Here is a 23,189-nt window from a genome sequence, read left to right as displayed (position 1 = left end):
ACCGCCCAGCACCGTAGAGCTCGACTGGCATTTGCTCAAGAACACCAGAATCTGGATTGCTGGTTAACAGCCATACATATTTTTGGTCATTTATTATTAAGCAGGTGAAAAAGTTCTGGTCATTGTCTTTTCAATGGAGAGTGAGTGACTAAATATGTGAGTAAAATGATGCAAAGGGCTACTAATAATTATAAAATACACCATGAATTATTTCATGAATTTTTGTTCCACAAAACAGAAACAAGCGTGAAACAAACCTGTTGGGTTTTCATGAAGCTTTTTAGAGTAAAGTAATTTTACTCTAAATTATTCTGACCCTTTTAATATGTCTCAGCTGTGCTGGTAGTTATGAATAATAGAGCAGACTACAAGACGTGTTTTATCACTCTGGAGGAGATGGTCATGTCACAGACTGGGTGGACTGGTGTCACCTAGCTCTGAACTAAAGTTTCTTCAGAGAGTGTTAACAAGTGTCTTGTCTCTTTGTGTTTCTTTGTAGTATTTTGTGGAAGAAAAGGATTTATTAGTTTTGTGTGTTTTCATTTTTTTTCTTCTAAAAGTAAACGGATTATGAAGCAGGAAAAGAGCATGCTGATTTGAGTTTAAGCAGATTACTCAAACTGTGGCTGATCATTACTTGAGGTAAAACTCTGAGATCAACATCTTAATCCCTTCAATAATTTAAGGCGGAATAAAGTAGGCTGTCAATACATTTAATTCCTTAATGCGGGTGAAGCTTACTGTAGAGGGAGTAGGACTGAGAAAATCCACTCTCACCATACACGGCAGCTTCTGTAGAGACGTTAAATCAGTTAATCTTAGTGCGCGCGTGCACACACACACACACACATACACATGCAGCTGTAAACTAGCTGAGTTCCTCAACACAGTTTAGGGTGATTATTGACCTAATGAGTAGGATGGGTACTTTTTTACTATACACTAATGAGTGTGTTGCAGATTTGGGCTAATGAACATGCTGGCTGAAAGTGTGCTGATTCAGGATTTACACTGCTGTCAGGGTTTAGCCTGCAGATCAAAAGGCAGATTTCTTGCTAGCAGCCCCCACCCACTCCCTTTCTTTAATCATGGAGGAGGTGAATGTGTGTTTTTAGGGCATTGATCATTTCAACCTATTTACCTCTGAACAGGATGAAGCTCCATCCTCTTAAAATTTCCTTAGATGCACGTTTTTTCACTGTAAAAAGAGGAAGACTTCAGGTGGACTCGAGGATATTGAATAAATTAAATAAATTAAAAGAGAAATAGTCAAAAACTAGTTATTACTAAAATTATTTTAAGACATTCCACGGTGTAATCGTGGTTATTTAGTCACATCCTATTATAAGTGATGCTTTTATCGCTTCTGAAGACAAAACTTGCATTTGTTTTGCAGCGGTGCTTTAAAAAAGTACTCAAGCAAAGGTGGCAAAACAAGGGCAAAACCCACCGGCAGGGAATGACTTGCATTATAAAAAGTATCTCCATCAATGTTACACTATGTCCTCAGCTCATGATGGAAATCCTGGCATTCTTCCAAAAAAAAAACTATTGACAGTGAGATCAAAGCACTGACTGCTGAAGTAGAAGAGAACCAAAGATGTTGCAGAGATTGTAAATGCGGTCGGGACAAAGGAGTAGTCCCTGTCAGAAATGAAAAAATAAAATAAAATGGTTCAACATAAAACTGAATATGATAAATCGTATATTAATGTGTTTTCATTTATAGTCTATGACTGTTTTGTTTGAAGTTAATTTTCCATCCATCCTTTTTCTTCCGCTAATCTGGAATCAGGTCACATGGGCATCAGAGGCCCAGACTTCCCTTTCCCCAGCCACTTGGGCCAGCTCCTACAGGGGCAATCCCAAGGTGTTTTGAGCTGGGTCTTCATTTGGTTCTCCCCCCAGTTGGACATAGCCAGAAAACCTCACCAGGGAGGAATCCAGGAGGCATTCTAGCTATATACCTGAACCACCTCAACTGGCATTTCTCACCCAAGAGCCCAGCCACCCTGTGGAGGAAATTCATTTCGGCCAATTGTATCTGCATTTTTGTGATGATGAGGTGATCAGTAAACAGTGTAAAGTAACTTTTAGGCTCCACAGAAACACAACTGAGCTGAAAAATGGTTGTGTTGCTGGACATTTTTCCGTTTTATGGCTTTTTGTCAGACTCTGAACCAGGAAATGGTTGCAGGCAGTGAAACAGAAGGCAAAAAACTCCGGGGCAACCAGTGACTCTGCCCCCTAACCAGTCAGCGGACAGAATCGCGATGTCGACCCGACACAGCCTTGCCAAGTACCTCAATGGAGCAGGCACTGAAAATCGGGGAGAATGTAGTGGGAAAATACTGAACCGTGCCTTTGGGAACAGTGGTCACCCGAGTTACTCTGAGTAGTGCTCCTGGAAAACCACCTTTAAACTCCTCCCTTTGGGGCAGAACCATCTACCTGAATTGGAAAAGGGATTCTACCATTTTCCGTCTCAAGACCATGGTCTCGGAATTAGAGGTGCCGATTCTCATCCCAGCTGCTTTGCACTCAGCTGTGAACCTGTGAACCGTGAAAAGAACAGCCTTGGCAGAGTCTCACTGGAAACAAGCCCGACTTACTGCTGGCAATGCGAATCTAGCTCTGACACCAGGTGTACAGTGAACTAACAGCCCATACCAAGGGGTCAAGTACCACATACTCCCAGAGTACCCCCCACAGGGCCCCCGAGGGGCACAGTCGAACTTCTTCTCCAAATCCACAAAAACTCCCATGCACCCTCCAGGAATCCCCTAATGGCATTGAGTTGGCCTAGCATTCCACAGCCAAGACAAAAACCATATCGCTCCTCCTGAATCCGAGGTTCAACAATCCAACAGACTCTTCTCTACAGAACCCCGAATAGACCTTACCAGGGAGGCTTAGAGGTGTGATTCCCCCGTAGTTGGAGCGCACCCTGCATTCTCCTTTTTTAAATAGGGGGGGCACCACCCTGGTCTGCCAATCCAGGGGATCAGCTCTGCCACTGAGGAGTTTTTTAACCACCTCAGTGACTTTGGCTCCAGAGATTGGAGAGCCCAACCCAAAGTCCGCAAACTCCACTTCCTCACTGAAAGACTTGCTGGTGGGATTGAGGAGGTCTTCGAAGTACTCCGCCTACTGAACCATAACGTCCCCAGTTAAGGTCAGCAGCACACAATCCCCACTATAAACAGTGTTTGTAGTGCACTGCTGTCCCCTCCGAAGATGCCCGGATGGTGGACCAGAATCCCCTCAAAGCCATACAGGATTCTTGTTCCTTGGTCTCACCAAACTCCTTTTCAAGCCCGAGTTTTTGCCTCCACAACCATCCAAGCCGAATTTCACTTGAACTGCCAGTACACATCAGCTGCCTCCAGGGTCCCACTGGCCAAAAATACCTGATAGGTCTCTTTCTTCAGCTTGACAGCATTCCTAACTGCCGGTGTCCACCAATGGGTTTGGAGGTTGCTGCCACGACAGGCACCAGCCATCCTGCAGCCACAGCTATGGTCAGCCACCTTGACAATGGAGTCACATAACAGGGCCTACTTGGACTCATTTCCCCCCGCCTCTCCTGGGATGCATTTGAAGTTCTATCAGAGGTGGGAATTAAAGCTATTTCTGACAGGAGATGATCCCAGCAAACTCTCACAACACGTTTGGGTCTGCCAGGTACCCTCCACCACTATCAAAGCCAACTCACCACCAGGTACTATGGCGTAGTGTTGGATGCATGCTGTAGAGCGCCATGCTGCCCCTACAGTTTGGGAGAATATTGGCTCACCGCAGAGACAAGCCGCATGAACCATAAACGCTGCGAGTTGTGAAGCGCGTTTCATCCGTGAGCCGCATCACCAAGCGGAAAGTGAATGCGTCAAGCATAAACCAAGCTTTACAGTTTTGCAATCTGGATTAGGAAAACTAAGAATAAGATGTTTGAACGAACTGTAGCTATTAATTGGTAAGGGACTGATTAATAAGTCCGAATGAAAAATGGTTACTACTCCTCCTCCTCGCCCTGTACTTCGAGCAATATGATGATTTAAATAATTTGAAGGAGTCGACTCATTTAAGCTAACATAGTCCTCTTGCTGCAGCCAGGTTTCGTTGAGAGAGAGCAAAGAGATCTGATATCATAAATCAAGTCATTAACTAACAAATTCTTAGAAAAAAATGAATCTAATGTTCAACAACCCACATTTAATTTTTCTAGTTTTCAGCTCAGTTGAATTTGTTCTAATATTTATGAGATTTTCATGGTTTGCTTTATTAAGCCTGATATTTAATCTGTGTGGTTTTGGCCGTGGGCAGGACACTGTCTCTATGGGGTAATGGGTGGGTAACAGTACAGAAGCTGCAGAGGGGTGGGTTAAACTACGACTCTGCTTCCTGGTCTGGACCCTGGGTTGTCATGGAGGACTAATAAAACTGGCCATATTCCTAGAAAGAAGAGCTGCTCCATCCAAAGAGGGATGGATGCCGTCTCTCCGCATCAGACCAGGTTTTCCCCAAAAAGTTTTCCAATTATCAATGTAGCCCACGTTGTTTTCAGGACACCACCTAGACAACCAGCGGTTGAAGGACAGCATGCGGCTAAACATGTTGTCACTGGTCCGATCAGGCAGGGGGCCAGAGAAAATTACGGAGTCCGACATTGTTTTGGCAAACCTGCACACCGAAGCAACATTAATTTTAGTGACCTCCGATTGACGTAACCGGGTGTCGTTACCGCCAGTGTGAATAACAATCTTACTGTATTTACGATTATCCTTAGCCAGCAGTTTCAGATAAGATTTAATGTCGAACAATAACAGTGAAGACATTTTGCTGGTCCTCACTTTGGTACAATGTTACAGAGCTCTACTCATTAATTTTAGAGGTATGGTGTGAGTTAAGTTTTAGTTAAGGTTAAGGTTAGGAATAGACTGGTTTTGGTTAGAGTTAGGGTTAGGCGCAAGAGTTAGGTTATTGCTGACACAATCCAATGCCTGAAGTCTCATAAATTATGAACTCTGGATATTTTGGCCTTTCCTGAGCCAGTCTATGTGGACTGTCGTCTTTCTCTGCTGACCTGTGTACATGGCCTCTAGTCCACACCCTTTCAATCAATACAATCAACACATTACTGAGGTAGGAACATCAGGCACTTTTACATTTTGGCTGTTGGCCATCAAACATGTCATTAACTTAAATTTATCACATTTTTTCCCAGAGGCTTTTGCATATTCATAGTGTTTCTTACGGCTGCGCAGTGGCACAGTGGTTAGAGCTGTTGCCTTGCAGCAAGAAGGTCCTGGGTTCACTTCCCGGCCTGGGATATTTCTGCATGTAGTTTGCATGTTCTCCCTGTGCATGCGTGGGTTCTCTCCGGGTACTCCGGCTTCCTCCCACAGTTCAAAAACATGACTGTTAGGTTGATTGGTCTGTCTAAATTGTCTATAGGTGTGAGTGTGTGTGTGTGTGTGCGTGATAGTTTGTCCTGTGTGTCTCTGTGTTGCCCTGCGATGGATTGGCTCTCTGTCCAGGGTGTACCCCGCCTGATTGCCTGTTGACCGCTGGAGATAGGCACCAGCCCCCCCCACGACCCTGCGTGGACAAGCGGGTTCAGAAAATGGATGGATGGATGGTGTTTCTTACCCTTTGATGAAATATCTACTTTGCAATCATTGCAAGTTACCCATTTGTCATTCTTTTTGGTAAAGAACACCAAACTTTCCAGTGTTTGTGCTACTTAGACAGCATGTTTCCTGCTTCCGTAAGCTCCGCAACGTGTGTGGTGACGTCATTCCTGCTGACTGGAATTGATAAGGGAATTGTTTGCAAAAGTGACTAACAATTCCTTGGAATTGAAACAATGGGACCCGGTTCCCAATAAGAACCGGTTTTCGATTCCCACCCCTATAGGTGACGGACCTGTTGTCTGTGAACACAGCTCTCTTTCAACTCTGCCAGCTGGCCAGAATCACATATTGTATCTTATCTGTCTTCTTACCTAACCCTAACATTTTAAAGCGTTAAAAAGTAAAAAAAAAAAACAATTGCTCTCATCTTATCACAACATCTTGAATCTGTTCATCATTTGTAGTTCGGGAAAAAAATAGTCCTGGTAGAATTACTGTGTTACAGACTGTATAAAGGCAGATGACCTTTATAAGAAATTGAAAACGATGTGGCAGAGGTACACAAGCCACCTACTGAAGCGGAGGAGAAGAGAAGGTCACATTAAGACGATTAAATACAATACAAAAGGTAATTTGAGTTGTCTGCATTTAAATAATTGGCATAAGGGAAAAAGAAGGAGAGCTGATAAAGCACTATGCGACTTTCCAGTATTAATGTCATTAATTTCCTATTGAACCGAGCTACGAAACACCTTATTCTGCTTCTCACAACCTGATCTGGCCCTTTTCTGTTTAATTTGTCCTGCTTTTCGGAGGTGGAACATTTACACACACTAAAGGGCACTTTTTAAACCAAGTAAGTGAAAAGAAAATCTTGTTGCAACATGTCAACAAAATGAAACTAAAGATCAATGGCTGAGCTATTCCTAATAAAGAGATTTGCTGACTGATGGGGGTTGTAATTATGTCTGAAAGACAAAAAGATTTGAATCTAGCAGTCAGATGCTTGTAGATATGAAATCAGAGTGTAAATCATATCCTTAATGAGCTTTAGTCGACTTTGAAGTCAACAATGTTTCATTTTCTGAAGCTTTTAGCTCCAGTCGGCTTATCTGAAGTTGTTCTGTAGTTAAGTGGCTCGCTTACAGCTCCTGAACCAAAATTTAAAAAATGTGTTTCTTGTTGACGACCAGCGAGTAATTCTCAACTTCATTACCCCTCCCACTGTCTTTATGGGTGACCCTGCGAGGAAAGTTGACCACTGAGCAGGATTGATGGTTTATCCCTTTTTTGTTCTTCCGGGGACCCATGAGCCGAGCGGAATGGGAGGAGACTCAGGCTTCCTATGCCCAATGGCTGCAGGAACAGACAATAACGCTGCAGCACAGCTTATCTGGTACATACTCTACTGTTTGATAGTGTTATGCATGTTACTTTGTGGCAATGATATTATCAGAAGATTGTTTCTGCGGTCTTGTCAATTTTGGAACGCAAGCATCCACCCGGTTCAGTTCAGCTGACCTGTTTACATGTAGAATGTATTTGGATTGCTACTGCATTATCTGGGTGCTTTAGCCAGACTGTGTTTACATGCATTTAAAACAAACGATTTGAGTCTTTTTAGGGTAATACTTTGGGTTTCTGATGCACATGTAAACTCACTAGGTGTCAATAAAGCATTTCTGCTGTTAACTATTTCCTTTTTTGAGAAAATTGTTGTTTACCGCACTGTGTGTGTGTAAAGATGAGTAAACGATTCTCCTCATCACCACTGACCTGTGAACATGAAATCTCTTTCCAATAACTGGGTGAAAAGAAACATCAGCAGACCTGAGTGGGTCAAAGAAAGCCGCTGTGGACAGAATGTAAACAATCTTCTGGTTAAATCTATATTGCTAAGGTGGTTGCTGATCTGTTTTTGTGGTTTTACTCTCTGAAAACATTTATTAAACTTTTGAGAAACACTTTTTAAGCAGCTATTTTTCATGAAGTAATCTTTACGGCATATTATTAGAAAAACCTTAAATTTTAAGGTTTTTGTACTTTAGCCTTTCATTTTCCTGCCACCAAATTAAAATCTCAACAGATTTTACTGAGATGCTTGTATTCTGTCTTAAATCTCTCATGTTCATCATCCTTATGTCTACTAGCTCATCTGATGAAGATGCTAACTCAGTCTTCATGAACTCTGAATGGAAGGTAGAGCATGCATGATTCAGAATGAGTGAATATTATTTCAGATTATAACATTTTTTGCCCATCTTCACACAGAGAATGGGGTGAGAAAATGTTTAGATAAACAAAAATATTCAATATGAAGTTTCGTTGACTGTTTTTGGTGTTTCTATGTTCACTCGTTTGACAAAGCTTTGGAGAGCTGACGGAGTAGCGGTCTGTTTTGCTATTTTTAACGAGTCAGATGAAAAATACAATGAAAAGACAACTTTTTTACTTGCTCTGTCATCATCTCATCAACAAGAACCTTTACTCGCAAGACCTTTATTCATGTCTGTCTTGAAGATCAACTGCCACATATTTCACGATTTTGTGGTCACTGCTGATGGGCTACCATTACATATTTATCATTTGGAAAAAAACATCTTGGAAATCTTTATCTAAACCAGTACAGCCCGGTGTGGGAAGCTTTATTGTAAACTCAGTTTGATTTGCACCTGTTCTCATTAATCTTCAACATGCAAATATCCTGGACTCTCATAAAGTTAAAGTCCCATATTCAGCATCAATACAATTTTTTCAACGATGAGAAAGGGAGAACGGGCTCCCGGATGCCCTGCCGATACAGACCCAGTTGGATACATCTTGGACTCCTGGACACAGTGGAACTTGGATTTGTTTAACTCAGCTGTCTGTGGAGGACTCGGAAGATGTGTGGATATTTGTGGTGTTGGTGTCAGGTGTCCTGCTCATTGGCCTTGGAGGCTACCTGGCTTACCGGAAAAATAACGAGCTGTCGAGGAATATTGGCCTGATCCCGGAGCCCAGAGATGGTTTGCACCGCGCTGTGAATTCATAGACTCAAATAACTGTCGAGATGAATTGTAAGCTTGGGACTTTGGCGGAGAGTCATTCTTTGGCACAAAAGATGGATGCCATCAAGGAGAGAGTGGACGAATAAGCACGGATTGGGATAGATTAACGTCCTTTACTATTGGGATTCGGAGAGGTGAGGACCAGCAGACTGTAAGACAGAGAGGAAATTATCTCTGTCTGGCCCCAAAACAATTTCTAATCGGAATCTGGCGTCCTTGAGCCTGCAAGGCTCCAACGAAAACTCCCCCCTCAGAAGATATGTGGAATGTGCCGTCGCTCAACTCAACTCTACCTCCTTTCCCAGCCTGGGCAGGACAGCGGGAAGGGCGCTGAAGCGTCCAGGGTCACTGTAACCCTCAATGCCCCCCCCCCCATCCACACTGAGGTGATATGCGCTGCTTCACCGTGGCTGCAGGAGCTGAAACTGGGAATAGTCCCAACCTACCACCCCTCCTAGTGGACACTTATGTTGTGTTGTCTGAAGTCTGTTGCATATCTGTCTGAGGCGTTTTTTTTTTTTTTTTGCAGAGCAAACTCTCCTGCTGGAGAGTAGCTCTGAAGTGCCTCTTTTTTTCCCTCCACCTGAACCAATCCTCATGTTACCGTCTTATCTCTATTAAGGTAGCGCAACTCAGGGTTGCGAATGACCACAGTCACCAATTCTTGTCATGTGTCTTGCCCATGTATGTCTGATCTCTGAATTGTGTATACTGAAACTCTAATTTCCCTCTGGGATTAATAAAGTATTGAATTTGAATTTGATTCACACACTGGTGAAATTCATCTCTGCATTTGACCCATCCCCTTGGAGTGGAGATGTGAGCTATTTGGTGGTTTAAGCCCCCAGTCCAACCCCTTAAAACCCAGTCAAGCAGGGAGGCACTGGGTCCCATTTTTTTAAATCTTTGGTATGACCCGACCGGGATTTGAACCCCGACCTCCCAGTCCCAGGTCAGACACTCAACCACTAGGCCACTGGTAATTGATTGGATTGGATGGATTGGCTAACAGCCATCTGATGAGAGCCTGTAGTGCAGGAAGTTTTGCACTACCTTTTGTAATTAGACTAATGTAACGTATCTGTAGGATCTGATGGTGTGATTAAAAAAGTTTTATAAAAAAGATACATCCGTTTATTTTTTTCTTCTGCGATCTCTGCCACTGAAAGCAGTTATTTTAGTTTTCTTTTAGAGTCAGCTCACTGGAGGACTAAAGGGTCAGTGTGTGGCCATAACTGCTGGAAGAACATATTGTGTGGTGTCAAAGTAGCAAGCAGTGGTTGAAACATCAGATTAGTAGTGTTGTGTAACCCGGCGTCCGTTATTGTATGTGCTTTTTCCACTGAGGCTACAGTTTGCTGAGAAGAAGCTGACCTGCACAGAAACTGCCCCCTCTTACAAAAAAAAAAAAAAAAAAAAAACACTTCCTTTCACTCATTTTCTCACTTTTCCATGGCAACAGCAGACACTGCATACCAGAGGTGCACGTGGGTTGCAGCTTAAACAAGGATTCGGTCTTTGAGAGACTGCAGCCAAGAATAGTGTTAAACTCCCTCGTTTACTTTGTCGTCCTGGGCAGTTTTTTCAGCCCTTTGACACTCCTGTTCTGAACACACATGCCTAGTCATTGTTGGTGTTTTGCCCTGATAAATAAACACCTTCATCTTTGGTAACAAGAGAGCGTAAAGCCCTCCTCCTCATTTCATCACCTCTTGAAGTCCTGGCGGTTCCCCGGTCCAGTTGGCTCCCCGGGCACACATGGACACACACACACACACACCTAAGCATGATTGCGCTACTAAAAGTTTTGAAGGAAATGCCCTTCTATACAAACTGCACAGGTGAAATCTGAAGGTGTGTGCGCTGCTCACAGAGAGACCCTGACTAACTGGGAGCTTTTTTCATGCGTGTCTCATTTAAATGTTTTGGAGCGCTTTGGAAGCCTCTGGGGGATAGAAACATTCAAATGAACAACAGCATCAGCAAAGCAAGCTTCTCCTGATTGGCATGCATCCCTAATGAGTGCTGAGGAAGGAAACGCTTTGCCCCTTAGAGCTGTTGATTCTCAACCAATGTCTGAGTCGGTAACAGGCTGCCCTGCACCCTCCGCCTCGCTGTTTACGCTTCATCTCCTCACTGTCTTTAAAGACAACTTAGCAGGGGGAAGCTAAGCTGGGCTGCTGAATGCACGCATGCACACGCTCAGCTGTATATGGAAGCAGAGGCTGGAGTCTTTCAGCACATTTCAACTAAGTGTTTGCTGCACATGTGTGTGTGTGTGTGTGTCAGTAGCATATTATCGTCAGAGCGACCTCGTCCTGTCCTCCATCACAACAAACATTTCAACCGCAGGGGTCACCACCACAACGGGGAGCCAATTACACACCAGTGTGTTTGATCAGAACAGACGACTGCTAAACATGCGCGCACGCGCACACACACAAGCAGAGAAGCATGTGCACACACTCATCCCAGTTTTGAATCCGTACCCCCATCTCCACTCAGCTCTAAAGTCATCCCTCTTCGGCACAGAGCTGAAGTGGCGTCTCCCTGCTTTAATTTGCATGCCTGTCAACGTCTAAGAATGTTTATATGTTCCGTTTGTGTCTCTTTAGTGAGTTCGTGTGAAATCTGCCAGCAGCTGGAAAAAGAGGGGCACGATACTGTATGAGGGGTAGTAGGAAGAAGGGGGGCTCACAAGTGACAGGGACACGCGACCTTAGCACCCCTTTGTAAGGTGTGTGTGTGTGTTTTGTAAAGTCCAGCCTCTGGGGTCCTGTGGGTGGTGGCCTCGATTCTGGCACTGCTGTCACATCCCGTTACAGGCTATGGCTTTGCCCGTTACACACACACACACACTCCCTTGTGCGGCGCCTGTGCTGCCATGTCCTTTGAAATCCAGGAATCACAGATGTGGCAGCAGATTAATGTTGTATGGCCCATCAGCACACACGCTTTGGCACACATTCATCCTCTGTTTGACTTCTGTCACACAGCGAGCTGCAAATATATTCCCGACAGTAAATAGGACCTGCAGTCGTAGCTGGTAACCTGAAGGTGTTAAGGCTTTATTTTCTTTGATTCTGTATTCTCTGTTCTTTTTGGGGGGAGTTTCTGTGATTTAGTTTAGAAAAGAAAAAGTTGTTGTGTGCTACAAACATTGTTTAAGTCCTATTTTTTATTTTAAATTTAAAAAAAGCAATGGTTAAAGTTAATGACTCTCTTAAAGCAGTTTGAGAATTTATAACCACATTTGCCTTGATGTGGTTGAGTAAAGGCAGCTTGGGGTGTCTAATATAGCATGTTGTCCCTGAATTGCTTTATTAATGGCTGCAAGGAAACGATTCATTCTGAGAAAAGCTGGTTTAACACATAATTTTAGACACACCACCTTACATTAGCATAAATGTTTGTGGTTGTGATGCTAACCAAAGAACAACGCTAGTCTGAGCTATTGCTAAAGCTAACCTCAGCTACTGCTAACGTCCAGTTTGGACAAGAAGTGAACACCAAAGAAGAATGTTGGAGCACAAATGTAACATTCCAGGATGTACTGGGAATATTCAGACTTTGAATAGATGCCAGATATTTAGTTAGCTTGTCTATTGAGTAATCTGGATACTGCACACCACATTACACAGATTCTAGCTTTAAGCATTCATAGTAGGGCTGAGTGGATTGATCTAAAATATTGATAGCATAACTCTAACATTGATATTGACTAGTCATTAGCTGTGTGATGAGATCAATTCTTAAGTTTTAGTTTCTATGCTAGCTTGGCTAGCCATCCTATAGTGAAAAACAATGTGACATACTCAACGCTACAGATGTTGGTCAACAAGGGAGTCCACCAAACTCTACCAAACAAGATGCAAACATATTGTTTTTCTAAATAAAATTTAGTACCTCCATCTGCTCTTGACTCAAAGAAAAGCCAAAATCATAATAGTTCAGACTTTATCAAATGAGCAATCGCCGACTCGTCATGTTTGTTTGTTTGTTTTTTTCCCAAGAACATCCTGCCTACTTGCGATTGACCCATAAAAACTATAGAGCACTATGATTGGACTACTACAGACTGGCAGCCATCTTGGTTTTTAGATTACCTAGCTAAAACAGTGCTGTGATTGGCCCAACAAACCATTTGAGCACTGTGATTGGAACGCCACAGATGTCAACTGAGCAGTCCGCCATTAAAACGTCGTCAAAAAACTACAGAAAACAAAAAAATAGTAAACAACTTATCGTTTTTTCTTTTTGAGTTACCTAATGAAGGTATTTTTATTTGCCTTAAAATGTTTCCTGTGTTTTTATAATACACAAGATTAGTGAAAGGAAAACTTGTAAAATAATGAAAAAATCATTGAAATTTGAGTTTTCAGACAAATGTTCGTATTGATGATGAATTTTCTTAATAAATCACACAAAACTAGATGGAATACTTGCCCTGTATTTAGTTGGTATTGGATCAATACCAAATTTTGCTGTGTCGTACAGCACTGTTTCATAGAGCCATCGGTCTAATCCAGCCAATCAGCACACAGCTCATTTAATATTCATGACCGGCTGATTGGGCAAGGTAAACCAGTCTTTCCATTGTAGGGCTTTATAATGGGGTTGTATTTGACCATTTATAAGACCTCCTGGTCCATTTTGAGCCCCAACAAAGTTTCATTTGATAAATAAAGGGGTAAAATACAGTTTATGTTTATTTATATATATATAAACTGTATTTTACCCCTTTATTTATCAAATGAAACTTTGTTGGGGCTCATATAATGTTTACTCACTGCAGAGTGCCATAATTTACTGGCAAATAATCACTATTAAGTTGATAAAAAGCAAACGCTGTCCCTGACTCTTAAATGCATACAGGCTCTGATGTTTTTGGTGGATTTGTATTAAACTGGTATTTAAAACTAACTTGTTCGTTAGCTTGTTGAACCTTCTGTTGGTTTAGGCTCAGAAAGAAGATGTCTCTCAGAGCCCCACGTGGCCAGTCTGCTTTGAGGGCTGTGAGAAAATTAAACTGCATTGAAAAAGATAAGCTGACCTGTCAGATGAAAATTGTATGAAATAACCTAGGGTTGGGTATCGTTTGGTTTTGAACGATTCCAATTCCAATTCCTCGTTTCGATTGTGGTTCCTATCCATTCCCGATTCCGACTCTTTCAAGACATGACATGTTTAACACGAGCCAGCTAACCACAGGTCCTACTTGATGAAATAATCTCAACTTCAACATGAATTTTAATTCTATGAACAATAACATCACCTTCATTTAGACAAAAACATGTTTTGGAGAAAGAACGAAAAAGACTTGCAGCACAACCAGTGTGTTTGTTTCTGACCACAACCAAAGTCTGGAAGAAGCCTCTGGGATGAGAGGCTAAATGTCTCCAACATATCCAGAAACGTCCAGCTGTTTTCAGCTAAAACTCAGGATGATCATGTCCAGGATGACTGAACTACACCTCCATGCTGCAGCAGCATTCAGTCAGAACAGGAAGTGAAACCTAAACGTAGCTGCTGTCAGTAACAATCTAACAGATTTTAAACATTAAAACTCTCAACAGAAATAGTTCAGAAAGGAAATTAAAATGTTCACAACTTTGTGATTTATTATTATTATTATTATTATTATTATTATTATTATTATCATTATCATTATTATTATTATTATTTATTGTGGCAGAAGCTGGTGTGGTCCACCACAGAGAAGCTTCTCTAGCATGAGGACTTTAATTATTCTACAGGTTATTGTTCAGCCTTCTGACGCTCACGCACACACACACACACACACACACGAGTGTTGGTGAGCGGTTGTGTCTGACTGCTGATGCTCCGCGTGTGTGTTTTTATTTCTGCAGTGAGACAAACTCACCTCACACCGTCCAGAGTTTGTTCTCTAAAGCTTCTATTAAATCCACCGTGTTGACGTATTTAACAAGTTTACGCTGCAGGAGTGGAGTAAAAGTTCGGCAGACACGTTTGTTTATATTGGTGGTGGGGGGGGGGGGGGGGGGGGCTCCTGCTGCACACAGACAGCTGGTGTGATCAGCTCTAAAAAGCGTTGATCACAATTTGCAGATCACGTATATTTTTCACGGAGATCGGCAGCGGATTCCTCTTCCGTCGGCATTCTAGGAATCGAAATAAAAAACTTGCTCGATGGCCAACCCTAAGATAAACTGATCACTGCGATCATAGATGGATGTAAACCAGCTGTCTAGTAGCTTCGGTGTTTTTCTCCTGTTTTGATGTTGCCACATCGTAGGTGCTACTTCTAATCTGATACGATTTTCTGACTTTCGTGAAACATATCAGTGCAACAGGTTAAAATTTAAATATGTTTTGTTCATTCCCAAGGAAGTTGGTTGTAGTTGTAAACCATGACTTTAGCTGTGGGCTGGAAGGACCTTATAGCAGGCGACTCTGTGTTGCAGATCTGAAGACTTGCCGAGTTACTGTCTTGTGAAGAGGACACTAAGGGGTTGTCCTTCATGTTCCCTTTATGAAGCGTCTTCTTTTGTTCAATCGTATCCAGAGGCTCCAGAGCCGAGCCCAGATCAGAGCCAGCCTTCTTTATCAGCTTGTTCCGCTTCTTATAACCACTGGCTCTGATGCGGCTCCCCGAGCAGATGATCACTTTGAACTCTCCACTACAGACTTGTAGAAGATCCTCAACATCTTGCTGTCACTGTTGTGTCACCAGTCCATTCTGCTATCCAGGTAAACACCAAGATGTTTATGTTCCTCTACCATTTCCCAGTCTTTACCTATGAGGGAACAAGAGTTTGACATACTTCTTTGAAGTTGAGATGATTGCCCCACGCTGTTCTACAAAGTGGTCCATCGGGTTTTTGTGCTAGATCTCGGGATCCATCTGAGAGTGAACAGGAGTGGTGCGAGTACAACTGTACTCAAACACACATATCCTCAGTTTCATAAAACGGTGGTCAGTTTAGTCATTAATTCAGATTCTAGTTTGCTCATCCACGTGGGCCAATGGCATCCTCTCAAGGTTTCATAACGTGTGATGTTAGGCCAACAGGTCTACTGGAACAAGGCAGAACGGAAACCTTCTGTTGGTTCAGGCTCAGGTAGAAGATGGAGCACCACGTGGCCAGTCTGCTTTGAGGGCTGTGAGAAAATAAATTGAACTCCCTAGCCAGAGATTTCTAAAGTTTACAACTGTTATTTAACTTTCACAGATAAGTCCCAGCACTGTGCTTCTGCTGAGCATTGAGGGCTTTTGCAAGATCTTCACTCATCTTTTTTAAAGAACAAATACATTATTGTTGGTGTGCAGAAGTAGGCGCTGCTGCGTGAAAGAGGAGGGATGAAGAGCAGGAGGGAATGGTGCAGTTTTGGTGTTTTAGTAGCTAACTAGTGACCTGCTGCCAGATGGCGCCAGATCTAGCACCTGTCAGGATTTTACAGAAACGTGTTACAAAGATCAGGGGTAACCTGTGTTTTTCTCTTTTGTGTGCCGCTGTCGGTACAGGATCTGCTCGGGGTCCTTCGACTGCCGATGACGTCAAAGTAGTTGATTGGCTGAACATGAAGCTTACGGAAGTGACGTTATCACGTTATCATTTTGATTGGTCAGAACAAATTTGCGGTTTTAGTCCTGTAGTCCAAAAATCAACACTTTTTGGAGAAAATATGTTTGAATTTCTAAAGGAAATGTAAAATATAAGCAAATGATAAACGGTGACCCTCAAAAGCTCTTGATGTTGATGAAATGGGGCAAAATAAAATATAAGAACTTTATTGAAAGACACCAAGCAATATTTTGAGTCAAAGAATGTATTTAGATAACAACTAAGGAAATATACAGACGAACTCCACATTAATACAAACAGATTTGGCTTCACATATAACAACTGTTCTATTTTTGTCAGTCCGATGTTGGTTTTATGCAGTTTCACATTCTTTACAAAACAAAGATAATATGGTGTTTTATTAACAAATTACAATTATAAAGAAAACATTTAGGTGTTAACAAACAAGAATTTACAAAACTGCTGATGTCTTTCCAAATTGGCAGTCGAAGGTAGGCATGGGTACCTTTGACATTTGAATCGATCCGGTACTAATTCCCGGTACCTACGAATCGATACCGGTACTTAACGGTACCAATTTTCGATACTTTTGAGTGTTTATTATTTTAATTCTCTTTTATAATTAAATATATATTTTTCTCAATATATAACAATATTTGATAAATATCACGATAAATAGCATTCAACTGTTTGTATTTTAACATCGTCCTTGTAGTTTTATAAGCTGATAATTAAACTGAAGCAAACATCTTTACTGTGTATCTTCATTCCTTTTGCCGTCCTTTTTCATTTGATTTTTCCTACTGGGAAGTTAGAATTTCCGAGGAGAAAGTGAACTCTCCATTAGCTGATAACAATGGTGGCAATGGAAGCTAACATATCAAGCTAACGTTATCTTAAACAGTTTATTTAACTGCTGGAGCAGATTAAAACGATGCCTCACACTTAGATCGTTGTCGCTGGTTTCGTCTTCACCCGTCACATTTAGTAAAGTGAAGCCAAACTTTAGAGCGCGTTCATGTTCTAGTCGGAAATTCGGAGTTCCGAGGAGAAAGCGAACGCACCATTAGCGAAACGGAAGCTAACATAACAAGGTAACATTATCTTAAACATTTTATTTACCTACCGGAGCAGATTAAGATGAGGATGTCTCACTTAGATCGTTGTCTGTCGCTGATTTCATCATCACCCAGTTACCCATCACATTTAGTGAAGTGGACCCAAGCTTTAGCGTGCGTTCTTTCTACCATGCTGCTCTGTTTACAACTGGCTCACAGGGACCGATGACATAACGCTCTTGCGCATGCGCAGCTGTCTTGGCAAGTTCTCGTTATGAAGGACGGGTACCGAAACGAGGCACCGTTTGAAAAGACGTGAATCGGTGCTCGGTCGGTACTATGGAATTCAGTCGGTACCTTAAAAAGTACCTAATTCGGTACCCATCCCTAGTCGAAGGACCCCAAGCCGATCCTGTACCGACACCGTGCCACCCAGTCTGGCTGCTCCTACACTGTTATTCATCAGTGGGTAAAAACACAAAGATTAATAAATACGTACATATTTTATTGGATGTCTTTTTATTGAAATACATTTTTTTTGTCTAAAATTCACAAGCCGAGTTGTTTTAAGACTCAGTCTCTTTCCTTTACTTGTGAACAATATTTTCTTTGTCTTGCTGGATGGCAACAATCTTTTCAGACACTGTTGCCATAGAAACCAGACTATGGCTCTTTAAAAACGAAAGAAATTAATGAGAAAAAGTCCCTATCTTGGACCGTTAGTCAGGTACTGGGCTTTACCTGTTTTGAGTTGAATCGATCCCATCCGAATATCACCGGAAGCACTTCCTGTTTAAACACGGCGTATAATAATTTTCATTTACACTTGCAGTGAAGCATGTCTTGCAGTCTGTGTGGAAAGGGTTCCCGTGTGCTCGGTGTAAAGTCATTATTTGAGCCGTAACTTGTATTCTCAGCAGAGACGTTCTGTTTTTAGCCCGGCGCGGAGCAGAAAGTGATGACACGTACCAAAGTAGTCTATCAGCGCACTGCTGCACGCAGCAGCTCATCAGCTCTAACGGCGATCATACCGTCTAGTTTCCCTCGATCTGTCCCCTCCTCCCCCCTCACCTCGTCTACCTCTCCTCTCTCCTGCTAGCCCTCATAAATGAATCATCACGTCGCCCAGCAGAGCAGAAATGTTCCTTAATTGCATTGACATCACCCGATCTGTCTTTCACATGCACACATATCAAACACGCCCCATTAATAGGCGCTGAGGGAGTGTGTGTGTGTGTGTGTGTGGGGGGGGGGGGTCCTGCTGCTTGCATGTCTCACTGCCATGTGTCCTGTCAGCGCGTCTCAGTGTTGAAAGAATGTGTCCTCGTCCTCTCCCCTCATTGTTTTCCTCCTCTCCCATGTTCTCCTGGCGTAATGATTCGGATCAGATGCGGCTGTGTGGAATTAGGATCTGCCGCTTCTCCTCCTCCTCTCCCTCTTCTTCCACCTTACCCTCTCTCTCCCGCGCTCCCTCCGTCTCTCACACCGGCCCTCTGGCTGACAGGCATCTCGTTAGTGCGGTATGTCTGTCAGTGAGGTTTGAGATTGAGCTGTACCCCCGCATATCCCTGATGTCTCTCTCTCTCTGACACACACACACACACACACACACACACACACACACACACACACACACACACACACACACACACACACTCACACTTGTCCACAGCTCTGAACGAATCGGCCTTCCTGGCCTCGGTAATGATCGATGCTTTTACCACGTGGCTCCAATTGAAGCGTTATTTTTGTCCCGTGCACCAGATTCAACCATTTGTTTAAATATTGTTGTCTGGGTTTTCCCCCCTCCCTCCACTGTCTCTCTCTTCTGTCAGGTGGAAATCAAGATGAAGAAGACAGATGCCATTAGATGGGAGAAGCTGGAGGGAGAAGGACAGGAGTCCAACATCAAACACTGGAATCCAAGTCAGTCCTTGGCGTCTGCGTTTCCACTCTTCCCTCTGTTCTGCTGTCACTCTCCCTCTCCCCTTTTCCCTCAACCACTTCTTGTTTCTTTCTCTCTACAAAGATCAATATAAGCTCCTGTTTGTCTGTTCTTCTCTGAAACGAGAGTGGGCAGTCGAGCCCTGTTAGACTCTTTCATTAGTCTGACGGCGAGAGTAGGCAGGGAGAGGGAAAGGTATGACAGCACAATGCAGCTCCGTGCTTTAGCCCACACGTTCCCCTCGCTGACAGAATTAATTGCTTTTGTAAGTGTGTGTGTGTGTGTATGTGTGTGTGTGTGTGTGTGTGTGTGTGTGTTTTGAAGGGAATAGAAAAAGTTAGCCCAGCTGCCCCACCCCCCCACCTGAAGTCTGTCTGGTCTGTAGGATTTAAACGTGACCTTAAGCGTGTGCTTCTGTGGCGCTGCCGTGTGTCCACTCATGTCCTGAATCGCTCCCCGGTGCTTCTGGTGTTTCTGTAAATCTGTTTCCTGGATTACGTTTGCCTCTCTGATGCTTCATCCCTCGTTGGGATTATAGAGACTGTTTCAGAGGATGTAGGAATCAAATCACAACGTCATTGTTCGACACGGGGGGAATTAATTCATACCAGCCTGTCATGTTTTTGATTCTAAATACAGGAACTAGTAAGTTTATTTGTTTCATTTTCATTTCAAAGCCTGGTTTAGTTTCATGTGTTGAAGGATTCTGCCGAGGCCTTTCAGCCTCTTAACTCTGGTCCTAAACAAGTCATTTCTCCATCAGATCAGTACCCCACCTCCTCCCACTACACCCACAAATGGGACAAGATGGTGTTGGACATAAGTGAGGAGGAGAAGAATGAGAAGCTGGAGGGAGACGCTGCTCTCAACAAGCTCTTTCAGCAGATCTACACGGACGGCTCAGACGAGGTCAAACGAGCCATGAACAAATCCTTTGTGAGTATATTTTTATAAAGGACACGCGACTTTTAGGCTCCTGCTCTCAGAACAATCTGCTCGCTACAATAACAGCAGATTAAACAGTCATTTGTGTCTGATGAGACTTAACTGTGGCTTCAGCTCTTCAGCTACAGAGATTCAAAGAGCACCACTAAATCCAAATATACCATCGGATATGGCATGCTTTTTCCACTGCTTCTGGTTAGGGTTAGGGGTTGACCTTTAACACCAGTAAACCCAACACACCAATCTATTGAACAATCCTCCTTGTTTAGAAACGGGTTCCCTTGACTTTTGAACTAACGATGTCATGATGAGCAGAAATTCAAACATCCTACTAAAAAATACTAAAATGCATGAAAATGATTAACAGTCTCATGTCTGTTACTTTTACATTTCCAGCTCTAACAAGGGTGGCAACCCTCTCTTTAAAGACCAACTTTGCTGTTTTTTTGACACATTTCCAGTGGTCTCTAGTATAAATGAATGCCCTGTGAGTCGATCTCTGAGTAGAAAAAACCCTGGTGAGGAGATGTGAGGAGAACACAGCAGCATTTGGAGAGTTACTTCCTGATATCCAGACATCTCGTCTGATTGGCTAACAGCAACACCACTACACCTCTGACTCTGTTTGCTTTGCTACGTTGATGTTTTATCTCCACATATAACATAAGCCGGGAGGAGTTCTGCTGTGTGGTGGAGTTGCTAACGCTAACGGTTAGCTTCTGTTAGCTAAGAGGTTCTCTGCTGATTCCTGGATGTCGTCCATGAATGCTAATTTTCCGTGTAACGTAGATTAAACTTTGTTTTCTAATCCGAGCATTACCTCGTCTACTTTCTATCACCAGCTAATGCGGGGAACGGGGTTAGAAGACCATTTTCATCTTTAGCCTGTATGTGAAACTCAGAGTGACTGGTCGGTTTTCAAAAGTAACAAGTAAAAAAAACGTTTCTCAGTGAACTTGGTCGTCTTTAAATAACAAAATCCTTGTCAGAAAGGTATTTGTCCCTAAATGTCACCATGTAGTTGATCCTGGATAATCATGGTGGTACCCGAGAACAGTTTCCAGTGTTAAACAGACATCAGTAGGGGACCAACAGCACTAAAACAGACGTTATTTTGTTCTTTTCTGTTCATATTCCTCCTGTAACGACGTCTAAAATAACAAAGTGTTAACGTTCTTCCATCGCGTCTGTTTCGTTTTCCGTTTCCTCCTCTCCATCTGGCATTGGCACATCATCACAATCACACAACCACAAACAGGCTGTTTGGGTATTCTCAGTGAAGTTGAGGGGAAAACTTTCTTTTCTTTAATGTCTGCAGATTAGTGGCAGTCAGACTGATGAAAAGCTTCCAGGCAGGTATAAAGGTTGGGTTACTGGATTGGCGTGTTTGTCACCACAAATACGGACTTCGTGGAGTTTCTTCATTCTAAAGCACACTCTGTTCACCAACGCTGAAGCGTTTCTCTTATTCACTTTCTGCTAAAACAAGTTTGGTTTCACATTCCAGATGCTTTCTCAGAGTATTAACACTGTTTTGTCTTTCCAAAAGATAGAAAAATCTCATTATGTCTGTTTCAGCATATTTGGTAGAGAGTTGACCTTTAAACTAGGCAGCTTTGGCCTTTTCACCCTGTAACGATGTAACTAATGTTGATACGAGCTGCAGATCGTCCATCAGGAAACGTGTGTTGAGACAGCAAGCCGGGCTGATTTTGGTCTCATTTGGATGTGTCTCACTGCTGGATTGTCAAGTTATCTTGGCTCAGAAACACGCACGCACGCACGCACGCACGCACGCACGCACGCGCATGCACACACACACACACACACACACACACACACACACACACACACACCATCGACATATAAATATTGGACAATGGGTTTCCATAGGATCCAATAGCACATTTTGGTGCCAAAATGGGAGGTTCCCACCACCGCCATTTTGACCGTGTCACAGGTTCCGTCAAGCCCAGACAATTCCACAAAAGGGAAGAGAGGTGGAGCTGAGGGTGGGGCTGTAAGGCTGGGATCAACTGACGACACCCAAAGCTAACCTGAAGCTAACCCAAAGCTAACGTGGAGGTGGGAGCTAAGCTAACGGAGGTAGCAACCTAGCTACAACCGGAGTTAACTGTGCACAACACCAGAGCTTCTGAGTCAGCGATACGCCGGGCTGACCGCTGGGCAAAACCGGGTGGAAAACATCGGTCTCCCGAGAGCTCCACAAGCCGATAGTCGGAACCCAGTTCCACCAACATGTTATATTTCAACCCATTTTCTAAAGTGCAGCATCATGTTAAATGCACTGGGGTTTACCCTATTACATTTAAATTTCATGGTTAAACAGTACATGTTACAATCTAAGCTCAGCTCGGCAGTGACCTAAAGTACATAAATATAATTTTACTTACCGAAAAAAATGAAGTGGAGACTCCTTGGACGCTCTATTAGTGCAATTAATGCCACAGCAAGTCATTTTGTCTAACAATTGCACAAAAAATATCTAAAAAAGAATACACAAACACAGAGACTCTAAATGCCGGAGCAGTTTCCAAGCCAGACTGAGGCCCTACTGAGGCCTTTCCACGGAGCTAGCTCTGTGGTCAAGTGGGTCTGATGCTCATTAATTATACAGAATTTTAGGCTTTTAATACACTTAAACAGAAGAGTGAGAAAAAATTCACCCCCCTCAGAGTTGTCATGAGTGTAAACTAGATGATTTAAACCAAAAACATGTGTTGGTACCAGGCAAACATGTTTATTTCTGCTGTGAAATTGGTATTTTTAACATGGGAGTCGATGAGGATTTGCTCGCTTCTGACACCAGCCCCCAGTGGATGAGGGTGGAACTGCAATTTTTGGTACTTCCGGGTTGGCCTCAATTTTTCACCCGCATTGTGGGGGCTTAACACACACACACACACACACACACACACACACACACACACTGACAGAGACCCAGAGTCATTCATTTGTCACACAGATTT

At 43.0% G+C, this 23,189-nt stretch overlaps 1 protein-coding gene across 1 annotated transcript in view; it reads left to right on the top strand.

Annotated features, from left to right (window-relative positions):
- Positions 1-23,189, top strand: part of sugt1 (SGT1 homolog, MIS12 kinetochore complex assembly cochaperone) — an 84,872-nt gene that overhangs the window by 56,566 nt on the left and 5,117 nt on the right. Inside the window, exons 11-12 of the mRNA XM_054751221.2 lie at positions 19,145-19,235; positions 20,018-20,190. Coding sequence (XP_054607196.2) covers positions 19,145-19,235; positions 20,018-20,190 — 264 coding nt within the window. The remainder of the gene's footprint in view (positions 1-19,144; positions 19,236-20,017; positions 20,191-23,189) is intronic.

This window comes from Nothobranchius furzeri, chromosome 11, assembly GCF_043380555.1.
Source record: "Nothobranchius furzeri strain GRZ-AD chromosome 11, NfurGRZ-RIMD1, whole genome shotgun sequence".
NCBI lineage: Eukaryota > Metazoa > Chordata > Actinopteri > Cyprinodontiformes > Nothobranchiidae > Nothobranchius > Nothobranchius furzeri.
The sequence above is the reverse complement of the archived record's forward strand: the minus strand, read 5'-3'. Positions and strand labels throughout refer to the sequence as shown.